The 16,205-nt window shown below is 31.5% G+C and overlaps 1 protein-coding gene and 1 long non-coding RNA gene across 5 annotated transcripts in view; both read left to right on the top strand.

Moving 5' to 3' along the window:
- LOC105325837 (uncharacterized) overlaps nt 1-12,366 on the top strand; it is a 77,368-nt gene extending 65,002 nt beyond the window's left edge. For 2 of the 4 annotated variants that reach the window (XM_066080993.1, XM_066080992.1), the window contains exons 2-4: nt 10,567-10,678; nt 11,344-11,519; nt 11,759-12,366. In XM_066080993.1, the coding sequence (XP_065937065.1) occupies nt 10,567-10,678; nt 11,344-11,519; nt 11,759-11,907 (437 nt within the window). In that variant the 3' untranslated portion in view covers nt 11,908-12,366. Of the gene's footprint in view, nt 1-9,648; nt 9,673-10,566; nt 10,679-11,343; nt 11,520-11,758 lie in introns of those variants that run through there. The other 2 variants (XR_010712687.1, XM_066080994.1) reach the window with 2 other exon arrangements.
- LOC136274378 (uncharacterized) lies at nt 4,841-6,641 on the top strand. Its single transcript, XR_010712685.1, has 3 exons — nt 4,841-4,953; nt 5,582-5,637; nt 5,786-6,641. It is a non-coding gene; the product is annotated as an uncharacterized lncRNA (long non-coding RNA).
- Nucleotides 12,367-16,205: the final 3,839 nt, after the last annotated feature.

Genomic DNA, 16,205 nt, shown 5'->3' with positions numbered 1-16,205 from the left:
AAAGATATGCAATTTTACGAAAAATGATTAAAGCTTGAATGCATGTTCACTTCCCGTTGCCATGGCAACAATTACACTTAAAAACTTGAAGGTTTTTTTTCTTCTAAATTTGGAAAAGACAATCTAAAAAATAACCACAATGACCAAAATACCATATATTATAATGTTAAGGAAGCATTAACCTTCAAACTTGACTAAAATCATTGTTCAATCTCTAAGGTGTTGTGCATCCGTAACTAAGGAAGCAACTTTCCTTGGATACCAGTCCCTTAATTTGGCAAAAACCTTCATTTATTAAAATTTTCGTATAAAGTAGATTAAAATCAATAATATACCAACAGCTTTTGAAAAAATATTTTTTTCACTTTCCATGTAATGCTTGATGCTTGCTGATTTTGACTCTTAACAATATTACCAGGGAACAATCTCAGAACAATGTACTTCACAAAAATATAAGCATTGGCTTGGTTTGGTCCCTATCAATGGTGTAGGACGCATGGCAAGAGCATGTGTTTAACGTTGGTTTACAAACGCTTTATGACGTCATATTAAATACAATGACATTAGCTTTTCATGAATAAATTCAAACTACTAAAATTATTTAAAATCAGTGCACAATTACAATGTTAAGTTCTTTAACCCAAACACCAGAGTAAAACATTTCCATTCATATACATTTCATGGATTATTTGAGCTTCAAAATTTTTAAATTGATAGAGAATTTTGTTATTTTGCTTAAAGTAAAGATGATTATAGTAATACGTCATCTTATTTTATTTTTAAGTCAGTAAATAAGTGTTTAAACGTTCAAATCAATTTAAACCTTACTCCAAAAGCTGATAAGAACAATGTACATCAGATAATGCACGGAGCCTTTTTTCTAGCGATTGGGGGGAGGGGGGATGCAAGAAAAGTTTTACGTGAGTTTCAGGCAAAGCGTGTACACAACATGAGTAAAGCGTGTATCGTGTAAAACGGGTTTTTTTCATGCGGTGCCTCTTTAAAGCTGACATGAATTCATAAAAGCATTTGGTTGCCATATTAGTTTTGATCGCTCCTCTACTGCCACTGGGGTATATATACCGGTTGAGAAAGTTACGGTCGGTTGCTTTCCGATCAAGGCATTCAGGTTGCACGGAATTCTAAATGCATGAACTACACATTGTAGTAAAATGTTGTAATAAAGATTATAGAAAACAACAATGAAATATAAAACATTTTTATTCTTTGAAAGGATTTCCAAGGTATCCGTATTATTTTGCACAGACAGTGTTGCATTACTTCGCATGCACATCGAACACGTGTGTCCTTCATACAGAGGGCGTAGCGTCTGCATCTTCTTGAAAACCCCGGCGGTACTTCATGTACATCCAACACAGTAGCTAAATGATAGTAAATCGAAGAAAGTAACAACGTAACATCGTTTCCATCGTTCCAACAAAAACGCACCGTTTCTAAAATCCATGCGATAATTGACATTGCTCGATCTGCCACAGTGTGTGGTTTGCGCATGTGCTATGTTATAATATACACAGGAAAACGGTCTACAATTATCAACGATTTTTCTAAGAATCTGTGCCTAGCTGGATTTCTGTCTGGCCTTTTTCGCCGTTTATTATTTTTCTTCAAAACGCGTTTCTCCATGTCTTTTCGTCCAAGGTAACGTATTCGGGTGTACGAAATTCCTTAATGCGGTGAAGCATGGATAATGCTTTTGGCCTTATATAGGGGGTGTGCAGTGTAGCGATAAGCAGAACAATAGAAATCGACAACTAATATGGCGGTAGGTGGAGATCAAAAGGGAAATAATACGTATTTATGAATTCATGTCAGCTTTAAGCATTTACATGGACAGTAAGAACAAATAGAATTTGAGTAGGAAGTCTTTCATACTTTTCATACCGTTAAAAAGATTCAAATACACAATATCAATCAAAGTTTTATATACAGTTTGAAGAAATGACTTCTATTGACATTTAATTCTTAACTAAGTTTTGATTTTACGTGTTTGTTGTTAATAGCATATGACAAGCATCCCCATAGCTCGTACATGTATTTTCCTTCAATAACTGAAATTATTTTGTAGTGAACAATCAGCAAACATATCACTTGGATATTCCATAACACCCGATTTAGCTGAACCAGTCAATCAAGCTCTATTTGTTTTTTGTCTTTGTTTTGTTTTTTTGTTTGTTTGTTTTTTTTTTTTGGGGGGGGGGGGGTGTTGGATTCTGAAGTGTTTCGTTGTTGTCTGTTGTCAGCAGTCATTAGAAGTAACTTTAAATAAGTTTGAATATTAATTTTGATTAATTTTACAATTTAAATGACAGTGTTTTCCCTAGAAGATTTTTAATGCATGGGGGAAGTTTGTCAGAGTTAGTATGCGATGCGGTTTAAAAGCGCCCAAGCTGGCAAAATCGCTGCACGTTTAAATAATACAACAATTTGCTGAAATGTACTACATGATATGTACTATAATTCATGCAACTATAATTCATGCAATTGTATGAAATCTACGTCAAAAATTATCATTTAAATTCATAATTATATTTATCTACAATTTTTCGGGGGGTTGGGGGGGGATGTGTTCTGGCAAAACTTAGAACATTTTTTTTTCAAAATCAATTTTTTCAAGAGGCTAGCCTTCACAAGAAATATAGATTCAAAAGACAGTTCAAAACCATCTGTCCTATTCTTTTTCCTACATATTATTTAGATAGTTTTTTAAGGGAGGGGGTGAAGAAGAAATGGGCAGAACAAGTCAATACATTTACAGCAAACTCGATTCAACTTGTTCTGGACAGTGTATATTTCTTGTTTAAAACGGTGGGTTTATATAAAAGTTTCTGTGATATCTTGAAACCAGTCATCTTCCCTTTACATACATGAGCGTGCACAATCATTTTTAGAGGAATAGTATATAATACGATGTTTCTGTTCATGTGACAACGCTTCCGTGTATTTCCTTTATTCTCAAGTTTCAAATTTCCTTGCGACAAATAAACAGTTCAAGCATATCGAAACCAAGCTAACACCATCGAGTGAACGTTGTGCTGTTCTTAGATCTTGGAAAATCCACAACATTCGATAATGGCGGAAATGTCGAAGAGGGCACGTTATATTGAAACAAAAAGTAATCACGCCTCTATTTATGCATTTATTACCGATTAATAAACTCAGATTTAATATATATCAATTGTCTTTTCACCATGTTAACCATGTTAACCATTTACCACATTGGCCCCCTGAGATCGATGTCGAAGTTGGCAACGCTCTCTGCGGGTGCAAGCGATTTATGAAGTTTGAGTGGAGAAACGACAACTTTATATCTACTAAACACTGTTAAGATGTAAAATAAACGGAAAAAAGATTGTTACTATATAATAAGATGCATAGCGGGACGCATGGCGGCACTGTGTGATGCATGACGGGGGATCTTCTATGCATGGCGGTACCGCGGTAAACGGTAAACGACCTGAATGATTGGAGAATGTGCAAATAATTGAATTAAATTATTTCCATGAAAAATTATCTCTACTTACTCAATGCGATGGGAAAAAATCCATGATAGTCATAATCAATATTTTTATCTATAACAATATTAATTAAGACTTATCTTTTGTTCCAAGTTATCAACCTTTAAATTAAAACATAAACAGCAGAAAATGAAACACTAAAATAAAACCTACATCTCCATGGAATTGAACACACTTAGGAATTCCAATAAATGGAACGAATTTAAATATTTTTCGTAGGCATGCCGTTATACGAATTTGAATGTTAATTTATGCATTTCTTTTCGACAAATCAATACACGTTGTTCGAGTTATCGCCCCTTTTGTAAACAGTGACCATGGCGACACGGTGATGAGTGTTATATAATAATGGATTTGTGCAGTAATCATAGTACAAAGGGATACTTTAAGAGTTTACACATTATCAAATTACCTTTTCATTTCAAGAATCATCGAATTGATACGTTGACTTTGGCCTTTTACTACAAAATCAACGGTCATAGGCGAGCTAACACGTTATACCTGCAATATTAACTGTATACGCGTAGTATTAAAACGAGTGTTTTTCGTTTTCAGTTAAAACCAACGAAAGAAAAATTAATAACCCCCCCCCCAAAAAAAAAAAAAAAAAAAATCATATTTTTGCATTTCAAAACATTTCTGTAATCAGATAAGCAATATAGAGACATTATATAAAATATATTTGAGGGGTATTCCCCGTGATTCTACTGTTCCGATAAGTGTGAAGCTGATAGTAAAATTGGATTTTAGATGTGGCCATACCTCTTGAACAAAAAAAGTATGCAATATTTTTGCAGTTTTGTATTCTCTTCTAAATGACATATATTTAATTTTGTTCATCGGGTGTGGCCATCTCGAAAATTTGGAATAAATGCTATAAAATTGATATTTTTCAGCGAATAGCGGAATTTTTTGAGGTACATTTTTTACGCTCAATACCTATAAGTTTTATTTTCATCACTATTTTTCCTCTCCGCTTTTTTTCATTTTCCATGAAAAAATAGGCCGATATTGGCCCTTCGTGGTTTAGCTCTTTGAGCTAATGTCTAACGGCGCCAATGATAGTATTGCTCATTTCATTTTTTTGTTGGCAATTGATTAAATGGTCAGCTATGTTAAGGAAGGTCTCAGAATTCTACCACGTGTAATTTAGAAAAAAATTGCATAAGCCCCGTCCCTTATTCATGGGATTTTAGGAGATATGGAAATTTCGGTAAATAATGAACATCTACCAAAATGAATATGATTAAATAGTGCGTTAGATTGTTTCCAGAAAGGTGTAATGAAATAAAAACATCAACTATCTTTTACAGCTTGCAGCTGTGATCAGAATAAACATGTGGACTTCAGTGATATATCTGGGAATTTATAACCAACTCATTTACAACCACATCGGTATAGGATTCAACTGAACAAGGTAGGATTTATATGTACTTTCCCTAGAGACTGTACAGTTTTATATTATTTATTACAGTGGGATGAAACAGAAACGAAACGAAATTCCTCGGCTTCGATTTTGTTCACTTGTTTACATTTGTTTCTCATGTAATATTGTGTTTAAACACCAATTTGGTGACTCGATCAGATAAAGTAATTGTTCTACGTTTCGCTAATTTTGATCATAAAGAATATTGAAGCTCATTGTAGCTTTTTACAGGTCTCTTATGTCGCTATAATATTACCTCGCATTTCCCCCGTGTTCAAAGAAAATGTAAACAATGTATGTGCTAGCACTACAAAGATTACTGTGAGGATCTGGATTGAATATAGACGAGACAGTATCGTTGTTTATGAAAATCGAAATGTGTAATTTTATTTAATCTTATTTTATGAAGATTACATGTGTATATAGACAAAATAAAAGTGTTGTTCTAACAGAATTTCCATACATTTTAAACGAATAAACATCTGATTATGCCTTTTGTGGTATTCATGAAATTGAAACTGCTATTAGTATGCATAGTAATTAAGTAATTTTCCATTTTCATGTTATGTTTAGCACAATAGTTTGCTACATGTAATTATGACATATCATTCATTTTCAGGGTTATTTAAACAGTAAATGGTCCACTGGAGACACTTTTAGGGGTGGTGATAAAAAGTAGGTACTCTATAAACTCACTAACTTCATGTATATTTGGTTGTTTTTTTAATAAAATCATATTACTATATAATATAACCTATCATAATATTTTTCATTGAAACCTATTGAAATTAAATTTGAAATTGATAAATATTTATCACTTCAGGTATTGGTTTTCTTATCAGCTGCACTGCCACTTAATATAAAAAAGACAGAAGAAAAGAAAATGTACTGTGCAAGAAGAATGGTCAATTTCCATCAATTCCACATCATGACTGAATAATACTGAAAATCAGAAAACACAACAGTAGTCTTGTTGAACAGTTTGTCACAGAAAAGAAAAATATTAATTTTTCTTGCTTTCTTTATTCATTACCAAAATATTATTAATTTTTATAATTGCAAGTAAGCCTGATCATATATTAAAAGTATTTCTTATTTATTTACCAGCAAAATAACATAAACCATTATGAAACATATATGTGTGGTAAATTACAAACTCAACAACCCCCGCCCTGAAAAATGCAAAAGATGAATAAATTTTCCAATTTCAACAATTTGGTAATGATAACTGGTGTGACCAAAAGCAACATTCTGACATTATTTTTGTGAAATTCGCAGCTTTTAATACTTTTATGAATAAAAATTAAAATCATGATCTAAGTCAATGTTGCATGTGAATTTCACGCAAATGACGCCAAAAGTGAAATAGGCCAGATAAAATGCAATAGTGCAAGGGCATACACTTGATCAAATAAATTGAAAATTTACATATCTTACCATTATATCCCAATTATATCAAAAAGTGCTGGGGGCTATATGAAATTGCTACGCTTTCTAAATAATTAAGCGTTAATTGTGGGAATTCCTTGCAAATTGCTGTTTATACACTGTTCATATTGAATTTAATAATTGTTCTTACTTAAATGGTTAATGCGGTTTATGTATTTTCTCTGCAACATTTGCTTTATATATCTTTATATCCTCATAAACCATCGATGACATTAACTTTTTATTTAAGGTAACACCAACAAAATGGAAATTAATTTGAGGATGTTTATTTTTTCTTAATAGGTTTTACTTTTTATGTTTTATTTTCATAAATTGTTGAAAATAATATTTGTCTATAGATTTCTATAAGGTTGCACTAACTGAACAGTAGAAAAGAACTCTTTCTGGAACCACTGTTATTAAAACTTTGTGTATTCCAAAATAAAACCATTTATTCATATTACCTCCTACTCCAAATTTGGAGACTACTAGTATTTATTCATACACAGAACTATCTTGGAATTTTGTGGAAACCCATGCAAGAAGAAAATTTTAAAAGGACTCTTATAAAATAAAACGTACAAATATTGATAGATGTAAAGGTTATAACTAGTTCACATAAACCATGGATATATTTTTCTTCTTGCTTTCGAAGGAGATTTTTTTTTTATCTGACCATTATGTAATATGTATTGTAGCAAAGTGCAATAACGCTTTATACGATGTAGTAATTGATTATACCCTTAAATGGCTCTTTTCCATAACTTTCATACGATAAAAACAAGAGCCTTCAACTCCTCAGAGTGTTAAATTCAAAGTCATTTGAAAAGAGCCAGTCATTCATCAATGTGGTAAAAATAGTTTTGATAGCAGGTTAAGAATTTTGAACAAAATAATTGGAAATGATGTAAAAGTTCGCACAAAACTTTGTCAACCGCTTATGCACAATTTTAATGCACAATTTACTGAATTTGAGAGAGTTTTTGAATCTGATATGATGTTTTATGAGACAGTTCGTAGGTGGATAAAGAAATGTCTGACTGGCACGGAGTCTGTCTAAGATGAAGCGAAAAATGGTGGACCTCTTACTCTAACAGACAATCCAAAAATCCCAAAAGTCAGGAAATTAATTAAGTGATGTCAGAAATTAGTACATGCAATTCTTTTTTTTGATACGCATTTTGAAAATGTAAAAGATGGCTACAGCATACAATGACAAATTACGAAAACCGGTTGCGAGTATAAACCGCTAGCAATTGCTAAAATATTTTCCAAATTCAATCAAACAAAATTTGCAAATATTGTTACTGTTGACGTTCATAATTTCGAACCAGTAAGTTTGCTAGTAAGAGAAATTGGAATCTTAATATGGTTACTTAAACCATAGAATGTCTGTACTTGCTAAAAAAAAAAAGGCACAAGGAAGGGTTTTTCCTGTACACTCCTGACTTTTTATAAAGCCGTACTAACTCCGGTGCCGAAAGGTAAACACGTTACAGGTCAGTATTATTAAGACGTATTCTAAAAAAAGCCCAAGAGAGCTCATATCTAGTCCCATGCGACTAGCTTTTTCATTTTTTCCAAAACTAAAACTTTTTTTTTTCTTTCTTTTTTTTTTTTTTTTTTTTTACAAATTTATCAGGTAGTCGTTACAAGTACCGACAAATCCTTGACTCAGCCATCAGTGGGTGCCTCAGAGGTTTTCCTTTTTCGACGTACAGTGATTCACTTCATAAACCGCGGAGAATACTTTGAATGTTATGTTCATTTCTTTATCAGACTCGAATGCATTTAAGATGTTATCCTACGATACATATTACAGCCTTCGGAGAATATCACACCGTTGTTTTGGTATCTGTGGGTTCAGTTTTCCGCTAAATATTTTCTTTTTAACAGCTAAGCAAAGATTTCGTAAAAATTAATTTTTCAGAAAATATAATATTTTGTTTTTGTTATCATTTTTCGGGATTTTTTTTTAAAGCCCATCTTATAATTTGTATTGCCTCATAAACATCAAACCTATCATTTTACTATTTCGGTAAAGATTTCCCCCTAATTCTGTGTTTACAATGTTTACATAACAAAGAATTATGAACACTGTATCTTGCTTACAATTGCAAGATTGACACTTAATTTTGGTTGATGACCAGAGATGCATTACTAAAAAGTTGTAGACAATAAAAATAAAAAAAAATATTTGGCCAAAATCGTGATCATGTCCATTTAAGATTTTACAGACTAGTTGTGTTGCTATTTATACAGTAGATCTTTTAACACGAAAATTTGCACATTGAAAGGTGTTGAACTTAGTTATTGTATAATTCAATGAAACGATAATGCTTGGAATGTCGTGACTTCATTCTACTAAATATAACAAAATATTGAACATTTTGCTGTTGGTTTAAAATATATAAAGTTTTAATATTTTTGACAGCGGTGAAAATTGATTTTAAAAATCCTCATGACGTCAATGTTAATGACCTTTGGCCTTGTAATTTACTGTGCATAAGGTCTGAACATAATTGATGCTTATGTCCAAAAACCTTGTACAGGGTTAGGATTAGGGTATTTATCACAAAAGAAACACAAGTTACAGAAGATATACATTTTAAATAATAGAAGGCTACAATCCAAAACGATCAAATAAAGATAATTCAAAAATAGGTTTAAACATATCAAGGTATGTTGTACCTCGATATTTTTATAAGTTGAGTATATGAAGAGCATATTTATGATTTATTTACTACGATGATTGATTAAAATTAAGTTTTACAAAGAATTGTGCAATTAATTTGTAAATTTCCTTGATAATGATTAAAGCGAGCTTATATTCTAAACTGTTCACAACTGTTGCTTGGATGACCTCCCCTTATTTAGATATACTTATTTTTAATTATTTTTTTTATTTTAAATTTTTTAGCATTAATTGAATTTGTTGATGTGCCATATAATATTTTGTTTTATTCAATCGTTACATCACAAATTTGTCTTTTAAAAAAAACACAGGTAATGGGGAATTTCAGGTTTTGAATTCAAGAGCGATACAGACTTATGACAACGAGCGGAGACAAAAAAATCAGCCCTGAGGGACGAGACAGTCCTTGCTGCCGGATGCTGTCTCACCTTGTCCAATACAGGCATACCAGGGCCAATTTTAAAGTTAACCCTGTTTAAAATTCAAGTTCTTGACAGGAGCTAGGTGCAATGTGTGTTTGAAAAAGGACTATAATGATTTCTATAGCGGTTTTGTGATTGATTGATCAGTGCACTGATTTACTAAAGGTATATAAGCAAATGTTTTCAATCAAATCGAAAATTGATTTTAATTTTCTTCGTGCTACGTTGTTTTTTATAGCAATTTTAAGTTCATGTCCTGGTAATTGAACATAATGATATGTTCTAAAATATGATATTATGTTTCAAAATCGTGTACTTTTGTCTCTTCATATCTAGCAGTATTGTCCACCAATAAATTGATTTATGTACTATTTACAGTCACTGTGATTCACTACCTAGTTCATTAGTCATAAAAATAATCATGAAACAATCTAACACAATATATACATGTACATGTATATTTCTGAACATCAATCACAAATCATTATGTGTAGTTCCTGGCTGTTAAATGAGTTAACAGAGAATGTGGTATATTCTAATTTCAGAGTTTCACTGCCTAGAAATCAAATCAAATAGAATTGGTTATGAATACACGTATTTAAAAATTTTGATACTATGCATTTCGATACACTTTCAATTAAATTCGAAACTATTACACAGTGAGTTGTAAATTGTTCTACATGGTACAAACCTCGTAGGTTGTAAGAAGTTGTGTTCGAACCATTTGTATAATTTTATGCAATAGAATATGTTCAAACAAAAATGTATAATATTTGTCAATCGTGTCATAACTGTCTCTAGTGACGTTTTTTCAATTCATTGTTTCTCTCACGTAAAAGTTTGATTTTATCTGTCTCTTAAAGTTGTGTTATCATAATTTTATCACTTTTGTAAATATGTTTTCAAATAAAGTATTTTCTTCACTATCATTATTGCTGATTGCGATAAATTAATGTTTTTATTCTTAAACGAGGTTATGTTTTTCAGTTAAATGAGCTTGGAAAGGCAAGTAGACATTAATAGAATTTTGAATCATTGAATAAAGTGCACTTATTGCAGGTCTTCCTGGTCTGACGTCTGCTGGCTGTTATTACAATTCCTACTACTACAACTACTACTGCTATTATTACTACTATTACTACTATTACAGCGACAATTACGACGACAGCAGGTTGGTAATTGTATTCACATTTAACGGTTCTTATGGACCTTATATCAATTATGTGTTGTTAATTTTTAAGCTGCAAAACGGGATATCATATGATGCTACAATTTGAATCTTTATGATTATGAATTTTTTCAAATGTACCAGTAAAAGTGTTTTCTACTTAGGAGTATAAAGCAAACCAAAGTCCTTTTATGGGATAATAATTCAATCACGGCCTGTTCCACAAAACATGGCAAACGTGAATTTATAAACCATTGTTATTGTTAATTTTGCGCTAACTACTCAAATATTTTATTTAGTTGCAAAATTTTTATATCATGTGATTCTACATATAACATGAACCTTAAGGATAACTTTTATTAAATTTTATCAGTAAAAGTTTTCTCTACTTATGAATATATAACGGACCAATTTGGTACAGGATGACAATTTTTGTATTTTGCATCAATCAGAACCAGTTCCCACAAAAACATTGCTTACAGAAGTTTATAAACCTTTATTATATTTGTCATTTTAATAGAAAATTACAAATTCAAAATAAAAAAAAATCAAACAAGAAAACTGCAACTCATATTTCTTTAAAATACATGTGAATCATGTAAACGCTTGGCATTTATCTTATTTTTCTGACATATACAATTGTGACTACAACAGCGCTCTTTTTTCAGTGTGGGTACATACGTTGGTGCGTTCGTTGGGGGAATAGTGTTCCTTATCGTAGTGGCTGTAGTCGTCGTGTGTATCTGTGCCGCTAAAAATAGCCAGAGGAACCGCATCGTTACGATGCATGGAGGCGGGGCAACAGTGACCAATGTCAATTGTGTCAACACAATTCAGCATCCTCGTATGTTATCATGTATTTTTAAAAAAAAATTAAATCATTTTATATTCCGTTGTTTAAGATTTATGTGCTCTTATTCTCACACATCTCAATTTATTTTTACCATTATCAAATCACTTACAAGTTTACATTACTTTTTTTAATCTATAGCGCCAACAAATAATAATAATACACACTGTGGTCTGAAACTGTACTAAAATTTTGTTACGATAATTAAAACTGCTTTTTCGTTTTCCTTACAGCCCCGCCTGCAGGTTATGGCTATGGAGCACCCCCTCCCCCAGGATATGGACCTGGATACGGTCCAGGATACGCCCAACCATCTCAGTCCATGTTTGGAGGGGGCGATCCCGTCTATCCCCCTAACCAGTACCCACCCCCAAAATATTAAACTTCAAAGGGGCGCATTCAGCATTCAAATTTATGTTATATGCCACGAGAGAAAAATGTGTAGTGGATATTTGTAGCAACATCCATCATCGGCCATATTATGTAGACTTCTTTTATTTTCTTTATGTCGATTTAAAGGTTTAGTAAAATAGCACAATCTTGAATAGAACTTCTTGTTAACTGGACTTCTACCTCTTTTGATTTGTACAATTTTAACTAAATGTTTAAACTAATTGAAGAGCGTTAGTTGTCTGAGTTTAAATAAACAGATCGTCGATATGTCAACTTGAGTAACAAATGCCTTTTAAATTTAAATCAATGCAATAAATTTACTACCGAGAAACAAAGGAATGTTTTTGAATTTTATTTAAAAAACTGAAGAAGACTTGGTAAAGAGCTTTAGAGAGAGAGAGAGAGAGAGAGAGAGAGAGAGAGAGAGAGAGAGAGAGAGAGAGAGAGAGAGCAGATAAAGGAGGATAATTATAGTATTAATTTCATATTGATTTTTTTTTGTATGAAGTATTTGTGTATCCTCGCTTTAGAGCCTTTATATGCGCTCTTAGTCAGGGATATTAAACATAGATGGAACAGCCAAGTTTACTTTTTATTTAGTTCCCTTCCGCGACTAATAATCTAGTGCCAAAAACTTTGTAGAGAAAAATCTTTTTATTAACGAGTGGATAAGATTTAATGATTATTTTTCATAAGGACATATCAAATTGATTCTGTATTTATCAAATTGATTCTGTAAGTTTGAACCTTTTATTTAATCTTATAATTATAAATATACTCAAAACGCATGATGACGGTTATATTTGTGCTTACGGCGCATGAATAGGCAAAGTGTATTCACAGGAACTTGAACGTCTCAGATTCCCAATGCAAACATATGGGAAATATACATTGAATGTAAATATATTGAAATAAATCTACGTTTACTTAGTAAGATATAATAAAAATTTTGTATACAAATATAAAAAATTGTCGGTAACCTTTTATTTAAAATGAAGATATATTTTTGGGAGCCAAGATTTTTCACTTAACTTTTAAAACAAAATATATTCATACAAAGAATGTCTTTGTCAACATCCCTTTACCTAATAGTTGTTTTCTTCTTTGTATCACACAATTTGAATATGCCTGAGCAGTATTGTTTTGTTTTGTGTCATTCTTCTTTATTGTTGAAATGTACTTTGTTTGGTTTATTAAAACTTTTGTTTAAGGTAGCTGGATTGCCAAAAAATTATCCTTAGGATATTTCTTAGAGTTTGAGATATGGCTTTTTTTCCATAAACTGTTATTTTGTAAAGAAAAATATCAAATGTTTTGAATAAAGTTTGAATGTTCTCCAATATCTTTATAAAGATCTTTTCTTCCAAATGAGATTAAGATAGTGTTTGATAGTCTCGACCATCTAACTCACTTAATATATGAGATTGAAAACGCATCCTTTGCAATTTTTAATAAAATATCAGTTTGATTCATATTCCTTTTTATGATTTAACACGACATTTTACAACGTGTATTTTGTATAGATTATTTTTAGAACTTCGGCTGGAATAAATAGATCAAAGCCCTATCGGAGATGTCGATTAAAGGTTAAACATTTAAATAACTTAAAACACGTAAACATGATTATAGATTTGTGTTAATTAATAAAGGATGTCCTCTAATGTGGTTTTAAATAGGACATAGTGCTTTTATTCACCTCAGACTGCTTACTTTGTGTTTAAGGTCATAGCGTTATCATCAGCGTTTTGTATGTTTCAGACTCCAAAGAGCTTCGTTTAATGCATATCCTTATTCCCATTTTTTGTATATTAAAATAAGATAATCATATAAATTAATCCTAATTATTAGATTTCTAGAGTTCTTTTTAAAACTCTTTATCGATCTACCTCAGTAGAACTTTTTATTCTTTAAACATCATTTTGTATTCCAGAACACTGAGCCAGACATTTATGCCAGCACCAAGGTATCATAATAAGTTTTGTAATCGCTTAAGATTCAGTTTCGTACGTAGTCATATATTCCAAATAAAAATTATTGCCCATGCAGAGAATATAGAACTTCTTTTTTTAGTGTGTCTCAGCTGTGAGCAATGCCTCAGCTTAAGTAGCTACTGACAGTCTATTCATAAAAATATGCAGTTTTTGTCTTTTTAGAGCACAAAATACGAGGTAACTTCAAATATATGTAAATAACATGTAACCTCACTGCTGCCATTAGTTGGAAAACATGATCGAGCATACACCCAGACAGCAAAAATTTAATATTTACCAGTTTCAGTGCATTCAATTTTATTTCACATACCCATTATGGCATTATATTATTATGAAGTCAAATTTGTAATTTGTATATTTTTCGCCATTAAAAGCATTTGTTCGTTCAATCTTGTCATTACGTGAGTCGTGTTAATCTAAATCTTTATTGGTGAAGGCAAACTTCACGCTGCGAACTCAAATGGTGATTATCTTTCATCTCGATTGTGAAAAAGAATCGTCATCATTATCATATCTTTTCACAACTGAGCAAAAGAATTCGTATAGCAACATACACGAGAGTATTTACATCCGCTTATTATCTTAAATGTGAACCAAATCGCGACATTATGTCGTAATGTTCGGATTAGATCGAGCTCCAATCGCAAATTTCATTTGGATAATTTTATCGGAACGTTTTTCTCGTACCTTACCGGAAAATGAAATCGTGACAAATCGCGTCACGTTAAATATATATAATGTGGCCATACCGTATTAAGGCTCAACAGATCGGATACAGACGTATCGACTCGCACTTGTACCTAAACCTCGATTTATAGAGAATTTCTACCATTAGTAACGATTTGTCAATCGTTGTGTTCGTAATGGAGCGCAAGAAAGTTGGAACCTAGCATTACATGTACAGATAATCAATGATGTTATAAAATTATTTAGTCATAGTATGAAACACTTTTAATTTTAGAAGATGAAAGGATTCATCTTTAATTATTCTGAAAAAGATATCAAGCCCCATTTGTTGATTCTACATTCTTATACCCATTATAAGTAAATAATTCCATCAAAGCACAACTGTCTATTTCATATATTGTAAGAAACTAACCTAAATATAAAAGTAACGAGCCGTATGCTTAACAAACAGACCCTATCATTTGAAACCGTACCATTCGGTGTAGTAGAAGTGCGCTGAAAAAATAAAATGAAAGCCTTGCCTTAACCGACCTAAGAAACACTTCATATTTTATAAACCGTAGGACTGTATATAGCAACAAAACCAAATGCCACAGTGTTTTATAAAAACACATACATATATTTTGACGTATCAAGTTCTTACACTGATAACTTTAACGTTAACATATCTTTATTCAAAGTTTATTATTTCTAACATTTCAATTTGAAAATCACTAATACTCTAGCTAAAAGGAAGGTCATACATAATTGAGGCAAACATTTTCCAAACCAGACTGAGCAATGGTCTTTCTTGAGGATACTAAACAGCTAATTCAAGGCGTGCCCTCAATATGCTTTCAAATGTTATCAGAAATATAAATATGCATTTATCGACCATGGACTTTATTCAACCTGTAGGACAGAGGTTATCGTATAAAGAATGAGAAGGTTGTAAAATAGTTCGGATATCGTGTTACAGGCTTAATATGTTACGTTGATGTTTGACATACTTAGAGAAGTCAAAGATACCTGTAATGTGTACATTGTGAGTTAAACAGAGGGAGTATTTTGCGTTTTCCAAATCAAAACAAAAATATCTTGAATAACATTATTTGAATACGTATTGACTATGAATATTGTTTCGGATTTTTTGTTATAAATTATACACCTTTTAATGATTATTCACTATTGATAAATTAACTAAATTGTGTTCTCCACGAATACATATTTTATTAAATTTTATATGCAACAACTTTCAATAAAAGAGGCTTGCTTCGATGATAGATTTTATTTTTGGACGCTGTAAAGTATTGTACCGTATTTAGAGTGAATACTTATCTTTATCTTGGATTTAAAAATCTGAACAAAGTAAATTATATTATTTGATACTGTTTTTAATACTAAGCGTAAACATTTGTCGTTTTACGTCCCGTTTTAACTATTTATTGCATCAATGACATTGGACCAACCTTGGTATTCAGCTTTGATTTTGTTTTATGTTTTAATTTGGATAGGCCAAATTAATTTACAGGTAACATGGACTTTGAAATCTAAATTGATTATCATAAAAAGGCAAAGTACCTAAATATCAATCAGTTTTGTATTTCAACTTTGAAATTTGAATTTTATT

The sequence above is a fragment of the Magallana gigas genome, chromosome 4, assembly GCF_963853765.1.
Source record: "Magallana gigas chromosome 4, xbMagGiga1.1, whole genome shotgun sequence".
NCBI lineage: Eukaryota > Metazoa > Mollusca > Bivalvia > Ostreida > Ostreidae > Magallana > Magallana gigas.
Note: the sequence above shows the minus strand (reverse complement) of the source record. Positions and strands in the feature narration are given on the sequence as shown.